A 22,173-nucleotide genomic window follows, 5' to 3' on the forward strand; every position below is an offset into this window, starting at 1 on the left:
TGTCAAATATCTATTGTTTTTTCTTCTGCTGAAATACACAAAACATAAATGAAACAATTTAGTCGAGGCATTCAGACAAGACATTCAGATTGTTTTTGCTGAGATCATTTAAAATAACCCTATTTAAAAAAAAAATAATAAAAAAATGTGCATAAAAAAATAAAATAAAAAAGGAGGCAGCCTGTAAAAAGGAAGCGGGCGGGGACGCGAAACATGTTTTTTTTTTTAACTTGGCCTTATCAGGGATGCACAAAACCTTGTTTTCAGTAAAAAAATATGCTAGGTAACCATGCCACAAGTCGTAACAATAAAATACAAATCACAAATTTCTAACTTACGCTAGTCTGTCCTGGAGCAAATGATGCTGAAGTGAACCTACGCCCATTTGGCCCTAGTCGCACTTCTTGAGACATTGGCTGCAGGGAACCTTTCTTACCCTAAAAAGACAATAACAGAAAAACAAATCCATAAATATTTATAATATGTATTTTTAAATGGACACAGTTGACAAAAATATTTTGAATAATATAATTTCAATTCAGTGTCATTTTATACTTCAATGTTGACATTTAATAATACAACGCTACTTACTTTATTAAATTAAAATCACATAAACATAAACAAAAAGCAAATCCCAAACCTTGCAAAAACAACATCCGTAAAAACACCAAAGAGGCAGGGGACAACAATTTAAAACCCTAGCTATACACAAGGTCCAAACAAGATCCCTAAAGGTAAAGCCCAACACACACGAATGTTCTTAGTGATAAACCACTCGGATTCCAAACACCCTAACTTTAAGTCCAAAAGCCATAAATTATGGCTTTATTATGGCATAATAAAATAGCTTGTTATGTTTTTTGTTATGGCATAATATTATAAACACTCTTCACTGGTACCAAATAACTAGAAAAACAGGGGGGATAAATTGGCGGCGACGTGTGGATCCAAATATCCCCTTTGGATTATTTCCCCTGATCTGGACTTGCTAAGTGTTTAGCGACCATTACAAACACACTGTCAACTGAACTGAACACCGTCCGTGATACTGAACCTGATGGCTGTTGCACCGTCCAGACCCTGGGCGAAACGCGACGATAGACGGTCATGACAGCCTGTCCAAACACGCTGGAAAAATACTACTTGTTCCTGACGACATCAGTTGAAAAGGTCACCCAAAATCGTGACGTTCACCCGACAGTGGCATGATTCTAATTTGCAAAGTCATTATTAGGAAAGTCAGACTACAACAATGTGCAGAAATCACTGGAAGCAAATCATCGTCCACATGAAATTAAGTCGAGAAAAGTCCACAAACTTAAAACAACAGAGTGCACAGTTTTCGATCCTCGTCGCGTCCGATAATAATTGCCACCTGCAGCGCCCTCTGTTGTTTTAACCTTTCTTATTCTTCGCCGAGGAGAGAGAGTGCACTAAAATACCAGGTCCATTCAATCTGACATCACACTCTATTGTCAACATACCCACCCAGAAATCACTGCAGGCTCAAAACAAATGTTAACTTAAAAGCTGACTTGGTAACGAGCATTAGAGAGCTGTTGATAGTGGAAAAACATTGAGAAACGACTCCCTCTCAAGTAACGTAGTTTTTGAGAAAGAGGTAATTTCTCACTAAAATAATAAAAGACTCCTGTAGCTAGAAATCTTGTATTCCTATCTGCAAGCACACACAATTAATTCGTCCAACATGGGTGATTTTTCTTTCATAATTAATTTTGTTCTCGCAACTAAGATGACCAATAATATTGGGCCCAAATTTTCACATGCTTGTAATTTTATGATGATGGTGGGATTCACCAAGTGAGAACTTATTGTCTCTGACAATACCAAACGTGTACTGTGCATTTAAAAACAAATATCGGCGGAATTGATTCACACCTTTTTGTATTTAGAAAAGTAGGAAGCGTGTTGTTAGCTCATGTGCAATAATTATTTTACGTCAAACGTGTTTTTTTTTTTGCAATATTAAGCTGTTCCCATTACAACAAAACAGAATCAACATAAACACATTCAACCGAAGCCGAAGGGTTTTAAAGTCAGTGGACACATTACTCAAAATAATTATCAGCATAAAACCTCACTTGGTAACGATTTTATGGGGAGAAACGGCTCCCAGAAGTGACGTATTCGAGAAAGAGGTAATTTTCCACAAAATTTGATTTTGAGACCTCAAGTTTATAATTAATTTGAGGTCTCGGAATCAAGCATCTAAAAGCATACAACTTCGTGTGACTTAAGGGTGATTTGTTCTTTCATAGTTATCTCGCAACTCCGACGACCGATCGAGCTCAAACTTTCACAGGTTTGTTATTTTATGCATAGTTGAGATACACCAAGTTAGAAGACTGGTCTTTGACAATTACCAATAGTATCCACTGTCTTTAAACAAAATTGATAACGGAATCAACAATGCATCTTTTCGAGCAGCCACTGACAAAACTTATGCTGGACCCAATACAAGCTGCATTGACGGGTATAATTATTTTATACCCGTGATACAATACAATAATTATTGTTATTATTACTTAACAATTATTGTTAAATAATAATTGTGTTTGTGGCACGATTCTGGTTCTTCGTCTAAACAGAATTAAATTCACTGGAAGCACACATTAAAGATTGAAGCATTTCGAAATGCTCGCATAATCATAAGTTCACAACTTTCGAAAAAAAATAATAATAATTATAATTCTTTTTAAAACCCGCACCCTTTGTAATGGGCCAAAATCCCTGCCAATCGCACACAATGTTGTCCACCTTTGAGTCTGAGTTAAAAATAAATCAATATAAACCACAAGGGAAACTGACTGGGTAAATTTTTGAAATGATTGTTGGTGTTCAAGCCCAAAAATCATTTTTAAATTAAATCAGCAGAATTCCACACATTAATTTCGTAATGATTCAAAGAGCTACGAAGCTGATCGAGGGTCCGTCGGGATACACACATTTTGATTCCGGGACCTCGGATATAGAATTTGAGGTCTCGAAAGCAAGCATCTGAAAGCACACAACTTCGTGTGGAAATTGTGTTTTTCTTTCATTGTTATCTCGCAACTTAGACGTCCGACTGATTGAGCTCAAATTTTTACAGATTTGTTATTCTTATGCCTATTATAATTATGTTAATTGAGATACACCAAGTCACCATGTGAGAAGAATGGTCTTTGACAATTACCAATCGTGTCCAGCGTCTTTATAACAAAAAATCGTGTTTAAACCCAAAATCATGATCACAGACAAACTTACCTATCAGTAAAACCGTGGTTTTTGCAATAATTATTGAGTTTCATCTGCAGCATACACACACAAAAAAGGCAACAGTGCAGTTTGTAACTGAAACTTAGTGCCTATCACCAGCACAGTGCATACCATAGAGCAAGATCAAACACAATGTTCGATGAGCCAGGACCTAAAAACAACAGGCTCCACAACTTGTCCCATAATCACTCATATTTTCACTTCCAATTAAATCCCAGCGGCTTCATTGATTTCAGCATAAAATCCGATCAAACATAGTAGTACACCATTGCATGTTTAGTAACAGGTATTTCCACCACATAGCTTTCTATACAATAGTCAACAACGTAAAGCCCAAAGGTCGACCCCTGCCCGTTGGAGGCCAACCGAGTGTAGCTACAGGCTTTAGTTCTCTATACCATAATAGTGTTTACTTGCTGTTACCGGGGCAACGGTGAGTGTGGTATGATGGATGTAGTTATATCATGACAGGGAACCAAATACACAACTTTGATGATAAGGGCAGTGCTGGAATTTCGTGGTCTATTTTATGCGGAACTGAGGAAGCTCGGAACAGAATTTAAGGGGTGTAAATGAATTGTGTAAAGGGCTTACCGTGCAAAACGCATTGATTTGATATTATGTTGATTTTTGTATGTAAAGCCGAATTATTCTGATCAAAATGTTTATGTAAGGAGTTGAGTAGCCTAAAGCAATGAAATACTAATAATAAATTGCCAATTATTTAGAATCAACACATTTCTACTCGTGTTGGGGCTACAATAACATGATGTAGACGATGACAGACGCGGACGACAACAATACAACCACCTTTCAGCTTGTATCTACTGCAATTATTATGCGGACATTTTGGAAACAAGATGTAAAAGTACCCATCATGGTATAGACATCCGACCCCTGCTCCGACATCCCTGTGTTCCGGCAACCCCCACTGACTCAAATCATGGTTGGCTGTAGATAGGAGACGGGGCATTGCCAACGTTGGTGTCAAAAGAGCGTCGGAACTTAGGGGTGCAACCAACTTCATCAGTGACGAACCAGCGCGACCAATATTATCAAACGTTGTCATTCGCAAAGTTTACATCAGCAGTCTATTTCTATGTGGGCCCGGGGTTGTTTTTAAAGGCAGTGGACACTATTGGTAATTACTCAAAATAATTATTAGCATAAAACATATCTAGGTGACGAGTAATGGGGAGAAATTGATGGTATAAAACATTGTGAGAAACGGCTCCCTCTGAAGTGCCATAGTTTTCGAGAAAGAAGTAATTTTCCACGAATTTGATTTCGAGACTTCAGATTTAGAACTTGAGGTCTCGAAATCAACCGTCTAAACGCACACAACTTCGTGTGACAATGGTGTTTTTTTCTTTCATTATTATCTCGCAAGTTCGATGACCGATTGAGCTCAAATTAATATTAACAGGTTTGTTATTTTATGCATATTATTATGTTGAGATACACCAACTGTGAATGCTCGTCTTTGACAATTATTACCAATAGTGTCCACAGCCTTTAAATGGTGACCGTTTTTATTGCCAGCCGGACCACAGGCAATATTTTTGACTCGGTCTTGGTTGTTTGAATTGGCGTTTAGGTGCAGCAGTGCTTTTAATAATGGAGGAACCGCATGCCTGCCAAGAAATACTCTGGATTATGTTCCAGAGGCTAACAAGGTCACTGTTTTTAATAAACAAAGGTTTGTCTAGTCGCCTTTTCATCGATTTCCTCATAACGCCCTTCTTCGAATCTGAAGCACCGGTATTGACCTTCCTCCTTTGTTTTGTGAAGGTCAAACCGATTTAGATACTTTTTTTATTGGGTAACTTATCAGTAACGCTGGTTCTACTCTAAGAAAAGGAATGTGTGTTTTGGGTTCAAATTATTAAAGGCAGTGGACACTATTACTCAAAATAATTATGTATTAGAATAAAACGTTACTTGGTAACGAGTAATGGGGAAAACTACATCACCTCAGAGGGAGCCGTTTCTAACAATGTTTTCTACTATCAGCAGCTCCATTACTCGATTACAAAAGAAGGTTTTAAGCTAATAATTATTTTTTAGTATTTACCAATATTGTCCATCTGCCTTTAATACAATACAAATGAAGTTCCAGTACAATGAAATCGCGAGCCCAGGTTTGGGTGAGACAGGATGCACAATTCCAATATGGACACAGATTCAAAGGCCACAAAATGGTGTAACTCTATCAGCAACGTATTGGTAAACGAATATTTTAGTTGGCTTATTACCGTGTCAAGAATATAAGTAATGATAGATGTTATTGCACCAGGTGCGATTACTGTCGTCGCTTGAACGGGCAGCAGGGCGTGCTTAGTTTCCCCGTTGCTATGCCCGAACAAACTGATAGTTCACGGTTGGCTGGTGGCATTGGAAGTCTATAGTTAACCCACACCAATAGTAATGACCCATTCGGAACTCATTTGACAGAAACTGTTGTTCCAATTTGGGCAGCTCTGAATTTGAAGTTTTTTCCCCAATTGAGGATGATTACTAACCGTTCCCAATCGGGGCAACCGCTATTATAATTTAATTCTCGAAGATATAATTATGTTGGAATTGTATATCTACCTCCATGATTTGACAGAATGTATTTTGACAGAGGCTATTTCAATTTTGGCAACCCTAATTTGATTCCTTCCTCCATGATTTGTTATAGAAGGGTTTGACGTTTCGATGAGTATGCTCTGATCGTCGTTTGGGGAAAGCTGATTTGAATCTTCTTTCCCAATTGAAGATTATTAACCGTTCGCAGTCGGGCAAAATTAACTACCAAAAAAAAAAAAAAAAACAGAGGCGTTGTTTTTCTTGTATTTTTTTTTTCTTTTTTGTCTTTTTAGATGCACTGGAAATGGCTTTAGGTGAAGTAATTTGTTGTCCTTTGTGCTATAGGCCTTCATCCCTACTTTGTTTTGCGCACAGCGAACTGATAAGGCTTCCCTAAAAATAAGACAGCCAGAGTGTTTGTACAGACTTTAAAAAAAGAAGACATGTTTGTTATTTTAAGATCTTTTCACGCGTCAAGACGGTTAATTCTTCAGCACTGCATTTTAGGTAATTGATCATCTCGCGGTAGTTGCTCTTTTGTACAGTTGCCCGAAGGCTGATACCGCGACCAATACCGTGGAGTAATTAAATGGACCCGTATGTTTAAACAAATTAGTTTGGTGTTACCGCAAACAACTGAAAATACACTGATAACTCTCCATCATGTCTCAAACCCCATATTAAACTCGATAGAACCACTCGTGTGGCCTAGTTGCCCACCATTTTTGACCACAAGTTTTTATCCATCAATATAATCCACGTTTTACCCATGTGGGCCATGTAGTCAATAGAGAATCGATACGCGATCGATACGCAATCAATACTCTGTGCGAATGAGTGATCGTAAATAACCCATCAACACGTTTGATAAAGTGTGGGCGACCGGGAGTGAGTGTGAGTTAACACCTTGGGATTTTCAGAGCTCAATATTGCATGAACCTCGTCAATAATTAATACACAGATAAAGTGTGATTTCAGATGAGAAGAGTCTTCACGGTGCTTACAAGGGGCTGTAAAGTTGGTTACACCAGACGCACAGGAAACCGCACCTGAAGACAATGTTGGCAAATAGGTATCAAGGCAGTGGACACTTTTGGTAATTACTCAAAACAATTATAATATGTGTTTAAATAAATCCGTTATTCTCGATATCGAGAATCGATAATTATTTTAATAATTTCTCAAAAAGTAAAGCATTTCATGGAATAATATTTCAAGGGAAGTCTTTCACCATTGCCTTCTGTGAACCCTGTAAGTTATTTGTAATTCTGTGATTTTTTTTTATTTTTTTTTTTTCTGTTCCGAAAGTGTATAATGGCTTTAAGGCTAACCTTCCTACAAACCACAACTTAAAGGCAACTGATATTAAAGGCAGTGGACAATAATTATGTGTAACTACTCAAAATAATTATTAGCATAAAACCTTACTTGGTAACGAGTAATGGGGAGAGGTTGATAGAAAACTTGGTGAGGAACGGCTCCCTCTGAAGTGACGTAGTTTTTGAGAAAGAAGTATTTTTCCACGAATTTGATTTCGAGACCTCAAGTTTAGAATTTGAGGTATCGAAATCAAACAAACTGAAAACTAGTTTGAAATTAATCGGGTTGACCAACTACATAAAAACATGTACTAGAGTGGGATTTGGACCCAAAGATCGCTGCATTATAGGTCTACATGTACCCATGTTGGTGTCTCTTTTTTTCTTTTTCTGTTTTCAGGTTGCAGGTCAGAAGCCATACGTACACAACCTGTAACTGTCGTGTAGCCTTGGATCAAACCCAATTTTCGATACAACTTGTAATGGGAAATGGCAGGCAGAGGATTCAAATTTGTATTTCAGTAATCAAATTATAAACCGCTATGGGAACTGACCGGGAAATTAAAGGAGCACGTTGCCTTGGATCGGTCGAGTTAGTGTTTCAATAGCGTATGTAATCGTTTGTTATAAAATGTATAATGATGAGAATGATATTTTAAAGGTAGAATAAAATGATCCACACAAGTATATCACTCGAAATTGCGTGGTTTTTCTTTTACCTCGTCGACTAACACGGTCGGTCATGTATGGGAGTCAAATAATTTTTGACTCCCATAAATGGCCGACCTTGTTAGTTCGCAAAGTAAAAGGAAAACCACGCGATTTCGAGGCAAATGTGTGTGTATCACTGTATTCTACTTGTTAAACATCCTTCTAACCATAATATCAGTTATAAACGCTTTTTCAAAGACCAACTCGACCGATCCAAGGCAACGTGTTCCCAATGACCTTTGTACATTTTGCGTTTCCACGAAGTGACGTATCACAATAAAAAAAATACGTCACTCTATCTATTGACATTAGTGACAAACACGCCGGGTAGGTATTCTGTGTTTCCATGAAATAATATATACATGTGTGCTATGTTGACAATTGACCATATCATTGTAGCGTTTTACAGTTAGGGTTTATCCGTACTTTAATTTATTGTAAAAACAAACCAAAAAAAAAAAAAACAGTATCATTATTTGGTGAATCCCAACTATATATGAATTAGAACAACAAACCTGGGACCTAGTGGGCTTAAAATGCACTTTAGACACCTTTTGGTAATAGTCAAAGTCTTCTCACTTGTTGTACCCTGACAATGCAGGAAAAAAACAAACTTGTGAAAAGTTGAACTCAATTATTGGTCGTCGAAGATGCGAGAGAATAATGGATTAAGAAAAAAAACACCCATGTCGCACAAGTTGTGTGCTGTCAGATGCCTTGAGTTTGAGACATCAACTGAGGTCTCGAAATCAATTGAAATCTTTTAGTGAGAAATTTCTTCTTTCTCAAAAACTACGTTACATCAGATGGAGCCGTTTCTCATAGTGTTTTATTCCATCAACAGCTCTACGTTACTCGTTACCAAGTAAGTTGTTATGCTAACAACTATTTGCGTAGTGCCTTTTTAAAGGCACTACGCAAATAACATTGGTCTCAACGTTTCAACTTGTGATCGTCATGAGACAAACCACGGGTTGTTTTGATGTGATGCACGACCGAAAGACCGAAAGACGAGTACACCCACTCGCACTTAAAGTTCACAATGTGTCTAGTCATCCATTGTGTACTCTTAACTCCTCTGGAGACCCACTGGTGCTACCTATAAGCCGCATCTTTTGTCTTGCCACCTCGAGGCGACCTCGGCGGAGGACATAAAGGAAGAGGACGGCTCAAGTTGCTCCGGTAGTCACACCCCTCAAAGGAAGAGACTTGTGTCTTATGCTTCGCTACTTAGGCCTCTACAAGAAACGCTTTTATTTATTAGGCCGAGTAAAAGCAAAAAACAGTTGATCGTCTGGGTTTTCCAAAAAGAGGAGGGATGAGGGGTTTTTATATTCCAAAGGTGTCCGCCAAGCATTTTCATTTAAACATGGGAACCAATTTTTCAGTAAAGAGTCATCACTTACTTTATGTAGTTACAAGTTCTTAAAGGCAGTGGACACTATTGGTAGTTACTCAAAATAATTATCGGCATAAAACCTCACTTGGTAACGAGTAATGGGGAGAGGTTGATAGTATAAAACACTGTGAGAAACGGCTCCCTCTGAAGAGACGTAGTTTACGAGCAAGGAGTAATTTTCCACGAGTTTGATTTCGAGACCTCAAGTTTAGAACTTGAGGTCTCGAAGTCAACCATCTAAACGCACACAACTTCTTGTGACAAGGATGTTTTTTCTTTCATTATTATCTCAAAACGTCGACGACCAATTGAGCTCAAATTTTCACAGGTTTGTTGTTTCATGCATATGTTGAGATACACCAAGTGAGAACACTGGTCTTTGACAATTACCAATAGTGTCCACTGTCTTGAAACGATATCAATATAAACCACAGGGGAAACTGATTGGGTAAATTTTGAAATGATTGTTGGGGTTGAACAAAGAATTGACTAGAGTGGGATTCGAACCAACTACCTCCGGATTAACGTGCCGGTCCTCTATATCAACTGAGATATCTAGCCCTATGTTGTCAATATCTTTGTTTAAAGCCATTGGACACTTTCGGTAAACAATATTGTCCAAGGCCCACACTTATACCACAACTTATATATAAAATAACAACTGTGAAAATTTAGGCTCAATCGGTCAACGGAGTCGGGAGAAAATAACGAGACAACCCACCCTTTTAAAATGTGTTTAAAATAAATCCGTAATTCTCGCTGTCGAGAATTGATATTGTTTTAATGTTTTCTCAAAAAGTAAAGCATGTCATGGAATAATATTTCAAGATAAGTCTTTCACCATTACCTTCTGTAAACCCTGAAAATTATTTGTAAATCTGTAAGTTTTTAATTTTTTGTCTGTGCTGAAAGTGAATAATGGCTTGAAGGAGAATTACACAGAAAATTTGTCTTTTTGAAAAATAAATGAAAAATAAATAAAAACAACTTATAAAAAAAGAATGCGGCCTCATAAGCATTGAGGGAGGGGACGATCAACTGATTTTTTTTTATTTGGCCTTATTTAAGATTAGTGTAGATGCAACAAAACCTAACCAGAATCTTAGAGAGCATGTACTAGAGGGATTTCCCCCTTTATCCAATGTGGCTCTGATGGGATTAAGAATGTGAAGACCCTGAGTTTAAGTAGGTGCTTTATTCAGCATCGTGGATGGATAACATAGTAATATATCAGGGATTAACAGGTGGAGAGGTAATCTCTGAAGATGGTTTTAAGGGTCAAAGAAACCCCCTCGCATCCCACCTTCGTTTCGTTTGAGTGTGGATTTAAAAAGCGCACATTCTTGGTGCTTCAACATTATACCATGGACACTGCAAAAAACTTGAACAAAAGACCAATTGTACCTCACACTCTTCAGTTTCCTGAAGATGACTATATAGAGAGCAAGCTAGTCGAAACGTCAAGGCTTTGAAGAACCCACTCTTCCATAATTAGCTAGGAGAGTGAAGTCCCGCCTGCAGATTTTCTATAGGTACATTGTAGTAGTTAAAAAGCAGGACTGTTCTTTACAGAACTGAGAAGTCTCCTTAATTCTGATTCAATCTATATCTCCGAATTCCGAAACATAGAATATTAAGCAATCCAACTTTTTAAAGGAATCTATCAGCAAACCAAATTAACAAATTTCAACAAACTAGTATGCATCTGTACAGAGCAGTGTAATCGGTTCTATTTTAAAAGTTTCCAGAGGAATAACGTTAAGAAGGATGAAATTGTGAAGTATTTTCAGAGAACAGGACAAAAAATGTGTGAAGGCCCATTCACTGGGTGAGAATCCAGAACGAGGCGAGTACCTGTAGTTGCACTGCTTTATCTTGAGCAAGTAATAATTATGATTTGACCATGAAGTGAAGATCACATATAATCATCTTGTCAATAAACTATATCTTATCAGAATTAGTGGCATTACTATGCGGGGCAGACTTGACGACACGTCGTTAGGCGCTACCTATAGTATTTGTTACAAACACACATTATGCCGTTCATGTAACAGTCACAGTGCGATTATACATTCATGCAACGGTCGTTGGTAGCGCACATACTGGGATCGAGGATGAGTGTACGGTCCCCGTTACCGCACCGCGCTTAAAGAGAGTGGACACTATTGGTAATTGTCACAGACTAGCCTTCACAGTTGGTGTATCTCAACATATGCATAAAATAACAAACCTGTGAAAATTTGAGCTCAATTGGTCGTCGAAGTTGCGAGATAATAATAAAAGAAAAATAATCCTTGTCACACAAAAATTGTGTGTGTTTCACATGGTTTATTTCGAGACCTCAAGTTCTAAATCTGAGGTCTCGAAATCAAATTCGTGGAAAATTGCTTCTTTCCCGAAAACTATGGCACTTCAGAGGGAGCAGTTTCTCACAATGTTTTACACCATCAACCTCTCCCCATTACTCGTCACCAAGAAAGATTTTATGCCAATAATTATGTTGAATAATTGCCGATAGTGTCCACTGCCTTTAACAATTACCGACTTGATTTCAAGACTAGAGGGTGGGGGCATAAAAAAGGTCCTATACTTGCTGAGTGAAATGAAAATAATAAGGAAATTGTATAACCATCGAGGTAAAATAACTAAAACACTAACAAACACATAACTCTGAGCCCTCCAACCAATCAGAGCAGTTCTAACTCTTCACGGAAACTTCTGAACAAGTAAGAGAGTGGGTCTACGTAATATCCTAGCAGGCGCCATGTTTCCCCGTCCATGCTACTGTTTGTTGTGAAGTGTTTTGACAGCTTCTGTGCCAACCTAAAGAAAGGACAGTCTCGCACTTGACCGAAATCTCTCTAACTGCAAAAGCCACACAAAATACTTCAGTAAATCTCTGTAGGTTTGAAGCACATACCGTGGAGACTGTACACAATCATAAGGCGCTGATGGCGTCTCACCCCTCATAGATCAAGGACCACAGAGCATCGTCTGAACACAAAAGCGGCTCCATCAGTCGCTCTCAAGTGAGGTTTAAGGTAATACCATGTGCCTGTCTCTTCTGAGTATGTGAGGGTTCTGCCACCGGTTCGTAATCACACGGTGTTACCGCAAAACCCCTCTTATGTTTCCCTTCCACCACTCAAAGTTTAAAATCCCACTTCGAGTTGGTCTGTGAAAAGTGTTTGTTATTAACTGCATTGTGCTTAGAAAGATGTGATAAAAGTAAAATATAATGTTCCACACAAAAATATGCCTCGAAATTGCGTGGTTTTCCTTTTACTTGCGAAATAACGCGAAATAACGCGGTCGGCCATTTTGTGGTGTAAAACAATTTGACTTAACACTAAATAGTAAGAGTGCCGTGTTAATTCACGACGTAAAGGGAAAATAGTGCAATTTCGAGGCATATATTGTGTGGATCATTCTATACTTTTAAACAACCTTCTAACCATGTCCATTTCATAACAAAAGGTTTCAAATGCTTTTCATTTACCAACTTGCCCGATCTATTATTATCTCCCTTTTAGTTTCCCTTCCACCATGCAAAGTTTTAAAAGGCACTTCTCACCAAGTCTTCTTGACGCCTCGGGGATGCAGTGTCTAAACAACCATTCTCAAAGAGCATCTCAACAGAGTTTTACGGGGAAGTCGATACACTGACAATGGATTAAGAATTCTAGGCAAATACGAAGGTGTAACAGTTAGACGATGAACAAACATGTACGGTCTGACGACGTCACCGTGATGACGTCAAATTAATGATATCATACTCTCTACTCTAAAGCACTCTTTGAAGAGCCATATGAAACTCTTTTTCGAGTGGTCTTCCATACTTTTTGAGTGATTTTCACTCGGTCCTTGAGTGAAACCCCTCTAAAAGTGTGAATATACCACCACTCTTTTTGAAGAGCCATATTATGAGGGACAGCTCGAAATGTAAAGAGTGGTGTTTTTCACTCTTTTACATTTAGAGAGTACATACTGTCAAATGCATATCATGTACATAACTTGCGTCTCGGATAAAAACACATAAGGAAAACTAACTGGGTAAAAATGTTAAATGATTCGGGGTTGAACGAAGAAAAAATACTAGATATAGCGGGATTTGAACCAACGACTCCCGGATTAACGTCCACTAACGAGTTTCCAAATGAGATATCTATAGCCATAAACTATTCATGTGACGTCACTCATTGTAGAATAACTGTGCGTATCTTTTTGAAGAATCTTTTAAAGGCAGTGGACACTATTGGTAATTGTCAGTTGGTGTATCTCAACCATTTTGCATAAAATAACAAACCTGTGAAAATTTGAGCTCAATCGGTCATCGAAGTTGCGAGATAATAATGAAAGAAAAAACCACCCTTGTCACACGAAGTTGTGTGCGTTTCGATATTCGTCAAAAATTACTTCTTTCTCGAAAACTAAGGCACTTCAGAGGGAGCCGTTTCTCACAATGTTTTAAACCATCAACCTCTCCCCATTACTCATTACCAAGAAAGGTGTTATGCTAATAATTATTTTAAGTAATTACCAATAGTGTCCACTGCCTTTCATGTGACGTCATTCATTAAAGTGTATAATATGTACGTATCTTTTTGACGAATCTTTTAACGAAACTGTTCTATATTCAATAGGGAAATAGACTCTTCGGTGTAGATACGGGACTATTATTTATACCCACCTTCGGCTCGTATATTCTACTCACGAATCACACTTTCTCGTCTATTCTCCTGAACATAATTGTCTGTATACAAACTCCATAAGGCCAGACAAAAAAATCTGGATCTTTGGCTGTTATTGAAACCACGACTAAGTATTGGTTTGAAACGTACACGTACTTTGATATTATATAGAAAGGTATGCGGTAACACCATGTTAATGACTATCTCTTATGATATGGGGTGTTTCTGAAAAGAACCGTTGGTTTCAACGGTGGTTTGTGTTGAAACCAACGGTTCTTTTCAGAACCACCCCAACTCATTTGAGATAATCATTACATACATTGTAGTGTTACCGCAAACCTTTCTATATCGTATTTCCACCATGTTTTAAATCCTACTTATTTTGATAGTGGTGAAATAAATAGTGAAAATATTGAACAAAACTTGTCTAAGTTTCTTTTGATTTTGCAATGGTTTGATGAGAAACTAACATGAATTTTGCATTTGCACTATACAACACATCGGCTGTAATATGCCTGTCACAATCTTCGACACAAAAAATCTGTTCAAATTAATTGACGTTACGTTGTTGACATACCATCTAAAAGGTCGTTTTGTATTATTTTACGATTTTACAATAAACCGAAGTCCAAAATCAATCTGTTAACGATTTTGCCCCATAATTACCAACCAATTATTGTTATGTCGCTACAGGTGCCCGAAAATATATTGATGAAAACGGACTTTGGAACCATTGAGTTGTGCGGCACCTCCGTTTGTTTAAAGACACATGGACACGTTTGGAAATAATATTTTCAAAGACCAGTATTCTCGCTGGGTGTATCCAAACAGAGTCATAACAACAAAACTGTGAAATTGTTTGCTCCATTGGTCATCGAAGTCGCAAGTAAAAAAATGTGGGTAAAGTTGCACAAATTTGTGTGCTTTCAGAGGCCTTAAAAGACTTCAGGCCTGAAGTCGTTCTCAGCTTCAAATAATTTACCGAGAAATTACCTCCTTCTCAAACACTATAGACGTTATACATGTACATCATATAGAACCGTTTTGGCACAATGTATACATAAACAGCTCTCCGTAGTCGTTAGCGAGTAATTAAGTTGTTATGCCAATTGTTTGAGTAATGACAAAACGTGTCCAGTGCCTTTAGACGCCTGTGAAGTTGTCCTATGTGCAATCCGGACTCCAAATAACCACTCATCGTCGACATTATGGTGTTCCGAGGACCCGAAGGAGCGTGTCTATGGCAATACACGCACCATAATCGCTCTACCGAACACAAATAAAACTTCCGGTGTTATTACTAATTACCAAATTTATAATCATATTTTTAAAGTGCTCGCAACATTATCAAGGACATATCTTTGATCAGTTTACATTTATGTTTTTAAAATCAGAAAATAATTGTTTTAAAGCCATTGGACCCTTTGGGTACAGAAAAAAAAAAAAAGTTCACAGATTTACAAATAATTTACAGGGTTTACAGCAGTTGTGGACTCCCATAAATGGCCGACCGTGTAAAAGTTAGCAAAGTAAAAGGAAAACAACGCAATTTCGAGGCAAATTTGTGTGGATCATTGTATTCTCCTTTTAAAACATCTTTCCAACCATAATGCATTGTATAACAAACGGTTACAAACGCTTTTCAAAGACCAACTCGACCGATCCAAGGCAACGTGTTCCTTTAAGTTTTTAATATCTACATGTACTAGGACTAGTCCTAAGTTATGTTAACTCGTTGTGAAATCGACCCCACTGGTTATTTATGGTCCGACTGAGTAGGTGTGAAATATTTACGCAACGGGAATTTTGTTTCCTTATAGTTACTAGACATATACCATAACCGAAACCGTACCCTCTTTTGTAGAAATGTCGTTTTGCTTACAATTGTATGGACCGCGGATCACGTCTACAAGGTGGTCGACAATAAAGAGCACGAGTACAAGATGAACAGGAGAAACAGGGGCTGATCCGAGCAGATGTCTTACCAACTATCGAGATTGCCCGATATATCTAGCGAGAATGTTTGAAATGCTTTATACACATCGGCTTTAAAGGCAGTGGACACTATACCTATTCCAACAAACGGGACAGCACATTCGTGGCTCCAACAAAACAAATCTGTAAATTTTGAGGGAATTAAATATCTTAATCCGTGCGATCAATGGCGAGGTAAGTTTACACTTCGAACAAATCGTTACAGCATCTGTAAACTGAATTTAGCGTATGGAATGTTGATGAATTATACACAATGGATTTACCGTGTAACGTGACAATGGATTCGTAGGGCGCTTTCGGTTTTTGCAAACGTAAAGGTAAAACATGCACGTGATGTTTAGTGTACACACAAAAATAGCATAACAAACTACAACGTCCGAGAATGTGAATTAGAATGTCGTATGATTTTGATAATGGATTAATTTTCTTGAAAACTGTACATGGAAACCTATGAAAAAAAAAATAACCGAAAAACTGATTGTGTAAAATAGTTTGAAAACTAAAGGATCGCTATTTATCATGACATACGAACCGTTGACAACCGGCGGACTTTGACGTGACATGCTAACGACAATAACCTTATTAACAGAGATTTTTTACAAATTTGATACAAAGCGCACAATCAGCTTACACAAAATTAATGAACAATTATTTCTACAAGTAAGCTCCGTGTGTTCACTGCATAAAAAGTGGGATGTTAAAGTTATAAATTTAGTATCTGATTTACTCAAACCAAAGAGTAAGGACAGAGCTCTCAAACCATGCCCAAACGAGTTTATCCCTTTGTAAAAGTGCGAACAGATTGTGGCCCTCATTCCCTCATGCCTGCCAAAAGGGCCAAGGAAAACACAATTATAAACAATTCGTAGAGGTAATGGCCGGCTCGAAGTAACTGTGTAGAAGGCTCTGGAATTTTGTTTCTATATCCAGTCTTCACTATTCACCCATCTTTAGGAATATTTGGGTACATTAGGGAGACATTCCTACCACAACTTTTTCATTCGTTATGAAACAAAATAGTATATAATTTACTCAATGAAATACTATTCCTGTTGCCAGTTGGTAAACATAAGGGACAAGGTGTGGCAGTAATAATAATAATAATGCATTTATAATGCGACATCTATCTAGTGTCTAAGACCCTATTCCGAGGCGCAGAACAAAAAAACAATACATACAACAAAAAAGAAATGTAGAACACAATACAAAATTATACAATGAATAATCTACTGTCAAGACATGTAACGAGCTAAGTGTAAGAGGATTTAAATAAATGAGTTTTAAGCAAGTTTTTAAACAATGGAAGAGAACTACAGCGCCAGATGTTATTAGGTAAAGCGTTCCAAAGTTTAGGAGCATGAGCGGAAAAGGCACGATCGCCATATGATGAGGAAGTTCTAGGAATAGTTAAAAGGGACTTAGCAGAAGAACGAAGAGTGCGAGAGGGGGCAAATGGTAAAAGGAGATTTGCAATATAAGACGGAGTCAAGCCGAACGGAAAATTTTCCAAGGGTCAATTTTCCAAGGGACAATTTTCCCAGGGTTTGTTTGGCAAGCAACTTACCCTTGACTGTGCACTTGGACCACGGCTTTCAAACTGTAAACTCATCCTCCCCCTCATTCGTGGGTTGAACTCCGTAGCACTCGCTGACTCAAAGCCCCCGTCGGAGGCCCGTAGCCGCCCCGCGGTGGACAAGCGATGTGGGCTGGTCATCATTAAATCAGCTATATCCGACATCGGTGTAAACTGCTCTACTTCTGTAGTTTCCATTTTATGGGTCCAAGCCTGAACTTCAGCAGGAGATTATTTCTTATCAGAGTAAATTTGTCGAGTGTAAAAATGGAGATAAAGTTTACGGCTATGCAGATCTAGATAACATAATTCCGTTAAGTGGTAAAAGGCACAAGTTTCTACCTATCATCCATGTATGTGATACCAACCACTGCAATGAGATCACTCGATTCACTTTACCTTATGCATTAATTAATTAATATCCAATCAGAACACGCCCATGCAGCTCCATCAGAGTGACGTCACATCTACGATCACGGGCAGTCGTTGACTTCATCTGTATTATCCGTTGTCATGGTTTCCGATATGAGAGGGTTAAAAAATCTCCAATACAAAAGTGCAGTGTTATGATGTCAACAAGTGCAAAAACGCAGTATCATAGAAAATACACTAATATGTCAATAAACAACATAGTTGATCGGGTGTATATTATAGCAGTAGGCGCCCTTTCCCGCAACAACTCCAAATTTATTGCAATTTAGTTTATCACACAGTCCGGGCCAGCACTCGATTCCTTGGCCAACAGACCCCCGATGGTGGCAGTTTCCGAAGTCGGGGTTAAACCATAGAGCAAAGGGTTACACCACGGTTGGTCTGCTCCTTGCTCAATACACGGTAACGAAGTATTTACGCAAAGATCACTTGATAACAAGTGTCATTACTTCATTCGAACGGTCAAGGTATATCCATTATAGCTTGTGGCAGTTGAAGTCAAATAGAATAGTCAATAAAACCATAATCAGGTACCAGTTTTATCTGCGTGTTATTCGTAGTTAAGTCCAGTTCGCACTGTGAACAGCAACAACAAGTTTTTAGAACGAGCAGCCGTGTTTTTTTTTACGCATGCCTTTGCGGTACCCTGCCTTTGTGATCACCAAACCATAGCCCCATACACTGATTGTTCCCTATTGTTAACCCCACATGGCTGCTTTCCCATGTGGTTTGTATACAGTATTGTTAACCTATAATAGCCGTAGGGGGGTCTTAATCCAGACGCTTTTCAAGGGCATTATGTGTATTGACGGGGCCTGACTAATTATTTGGACACGGTTCGACGACTGTTGTTTGTTGTCCTGGTTACACTGGCACTGAGCAAGTTGTTTTGGTGTTCGCTGTATTGGCAATACGGTGGGGTTCGAGGGCGTAATTTATTACGTAATTGAGAAACGAGTTTGAGCAACTTTTTTGAGAAAATGTCCTTGCTTTAGGTCGAGCACTTAAAGGCAGTGGACACTATTGGTAATTACTCAAAATAGTTATTAGCATAAAACCTTACTTGGTAACGAGTAATGGGGAGAGGTTGGTAGTATACAACATTGTGAGAAACGGCTCCCTCTGAAGTGGAGTAGTTTTCGAGAAATAAGTAATTTTCCACGAATTTGAATTCGAGACCTCAAGTTTAGAACTTGAGGTGTCGAAATCAACCATCTAAAGGCACACAACTTCGTGTGACAAGGGTGTTTTTTCATTCATTATTATCTCGCAACTTCAACGACCAATTGAGCTCAAATTTTCACAGGTTTGTTATTTCATGCATATTTTGACATACACCAAAATATGAGAAGACTGGTCTTTGACAATTACCACTAGTGTCCACTGTCTTTAAAGATATAACTTTAGTAACTACACTCACTGTACAAAACAATGCTGAATAATTTCAACACATTATCTTGACTATAGTGGACTAATGAATCTGAGCATGAGAAACGATTCGAATCAATTCAAATCTTCTCAGACTTCTGATGGTTGGTGTCCAATCGCGACTGCGTTGACAACAATTAATCAATGCCCCAAACATTTAGAGATGCTAGTCCGACTTGTCGCACACCTCACCCAAAAAATAAATGATGTTAAATGTTAATACAGCTTTTCGACGACAAACATTATAGGGTTTCGTTATTTCAAAATGTTGTTTAACGAAAATCGTGTGCTTGTATTTAACACGAGTTCCAAATTATTAAATAGACCTATGCATTGACGTCGTCCAGCCGCCATCTTAGAGGAAAAACGGTGACGAAAAGAATAAAATCGCACAAATTTATGGGTGCGTTCGTTAAGCTTCCCTGGGTCGACCCCGGTGTGTGGCGTTTTTTTTTTCCAGGACGAACGTGTGCAGATAATAACCCACGTTCGTTCTGGAAATAAAAACCGCCACACACCGGGGGTCGACCCAGAGAAGCTAAAGGAACGCACCCAATGTGTACGCGCGACGCACATGTGCACAGGATTGGCCAATGAACCTCCTTTTGACCTCTAGGTGAGGGCGCCCTATCCTGAAATGAAGTCACGTGCTTTTAAGGTCTATACGAATAATTAGGTCGATACAAATTACCGCCAAGACTGTTTCATAAGTGTATGAAACAATGGTCACGCGAAACCTTGTCTCATTCGTGAAAAGGTAACAATGGAGTAATGTACTACTAAAATGGTACCCACGATCATATCTCACAAGAGGGCGTCCTCACATAAAGTGGAAAGTTTATGTTGACAAGAGTGCACCACACTCGTCATTATCATCATCATGCGTTCGTTCGCAACAGAGATTACATGCACAGCGTCACGCCAGAGGTGTTTATCCCTCATCATGTTTGGAAGGTCAGACTCCGTATCTCTACCGATCACGTCGATGTAGTTGAGTGGTCTTCCTCTAGGGCACGGTATTCTCCAATGTAACACATCGTGTATGATCTGGTCTTTAAAGGCAGTGGACACTATTGGTAATTGTCAAAGACTAGCCTTCACAGTTGGTGTATCTCAACATATGCATAAAATAACTAACCTGTGAAAATTTTAGCTCAATCGGCCACCGAAGTTGCGAGATAATAAATAATGAGGTAAAAAACACCCTTGTCACACGAAGTTGTGTGCGTTTAGATGGTTGATTTCGAGACTTCAAGTTCTAAATCTGAGGTCTCGAAATCAAATTTGTGGAAAATTACTTCTTTCTCGAAAACTATGGCACTTCAGAGGGAGCCGTTTCTCACAATGTTTTATACCATCAACCTCTCCCCATTACTCGTCACCAAGAAAGGTTTTATGCTAATAATTATTTTGAGTAATTTCCAATAGTGTCCACTGCCTTTAAAGGAACACGTTGCCTTGGTGAATCGGTCAAGTTGGTCTTTGAAAAACGTTTGTAACCGTTTGTTATAAAATGCACATGATAAGAAAGATATTTAAAAGTAGTATATTATGATCCACACAGGTTTCACTAGAAGTTGCGTGGGTTTCCTTTTACCTCGTCGACAAACACGGTCGGCCATTTATGGGAGTCAAATTTTTGACTCCCATAATGGCCGACCGTGTTAGTTCGCAAAGTAAAACGGAAAACCACGCAATTTCGAGGCAAATTTGTGTGGATCATTGTATTCTACTTTTACAACATCTTTCTAACAAAAATATGCATTTTATAACAAACGGTTACAAACGCTTTTCAAAAACCAATCGACCGATCCAAGGCAACGTATTCCTTTAATTATTAGCACGAAATCAGTGACAAGCAAAGCGGATGTTGCGTTGAGCACGGAGCAGAGATTGGTGGAATATCTCCGTAGATCTGGGCCAAATTTCATGGCTCTGCTTACCGTTAGCACAGAATCAGCGCTTGCAGAAGCAGTGAATTCTGTGCTTACGGCAAGCGTATATGGCAAGCCATATGCCCAATAATTCGATAAACATTGTTTTTCGAGAAAAACTTTGTTTATCACTGGATAAACTTAGTTTATCTCGATAAACACTGTTTTTCGCCGATACAGAGTTTATCGAGATAAACAGTGTTTATCAACTGATAAACACTGTTTATCGAAAAAATGTGTTTATCAAGCGATAAATAGAGTTTTTCGAAGTGATAAACATAGTTTTTCGATAAACACTGTTTATCAATTGATAAACACGGTTTATCAAAAAACAGTGTTTATCAGATCGATAAACACAGTTTTTCGATAAACACAGTTTATCACTTGATAAACAAGGTTTTTTGATAAACATAGTTATTGGCCAACGCCAAATGCTCATTAGTTCGATAAACTATGTTTATCACTCGATAAACACAGTTTCGGCGATAAACATAGTTTTTCGATAAACAGTGTTTATCAGTTGATAAACAGAGATTTTCGATAAACAGTGTTTATCAACTGATAAACACTGTTTATCGAATTATTGGGCATCTGGCGTAAGCGTGAAACTGTGTTTATCGACTGATAAACACTGTTTTTCGATAAACCGTGTTTATCACTTGATAAACACTGTTTATCAAATTATTGGGCATCTGGCGTCGGCGTGAAACTGTGTTTATCGACCGATCAACACTGTTTTTCGATAAACCGTGTTCATCACTTGATAAACAAGGTTTATCACTTGATAAACACTGTTTATCGAATTATTGGGCATCTGGCGTCGGCGTAAAACTGTGTTTAT

The 22,173-nt window shown here is 38.3% G+C and overlaps 1 protein-coding gene across 2 annotated transcripts in view; it reads right to left on the reverse strand.

Annotated features, from left to right (window-relative positions):
* LOC117299286 (NACHT domain- and WD repeat-containing protein 1-like) overlaps positions 1–17,623 on the reverse strand; it is a 57,056-nt gene extending 39,433 nt beyond the window's left edge. The window contains exons 1-2 of one of the 2 annotated variants that reach the window (XM_033782774.1): positions 17,530–17,623; positions 339–437 (exon numbers count right to left, since the gene is read on the reverse strand). In XM_033782774.1, coding sequence (XP_033638665.1) covers positions 339–437; positions 17,530–17,586 — 156 coding nt within the window. In that variant the 5' untranslated portion in view covers positions 17,587–17,623. Of the gene's footprint in view, positions 1–338; positions 438–1,054; positions 1,429–17,529 lie in introns of those variants that run through there. The other variant, XM_033782775.1, reaches the window with a different exon arrangement.
* Positions 17,624–22,173: the final 4,550 nt, after the last annotated feature.

The sequence above is a fragment of the Asterias rubens genome, chromosome 14 (genome assembly GCF_902459465.1).
Source record: "Asterias rubens chromosome 14, eAstRub1.3, whole genome shotgun sequence".
Lineage (NCBI taxonomy): Eukaryota > Metazoa > Echinodermata > Asteroidea > Forcipulatida > Asteriidae > Asterias > Asterias rubens.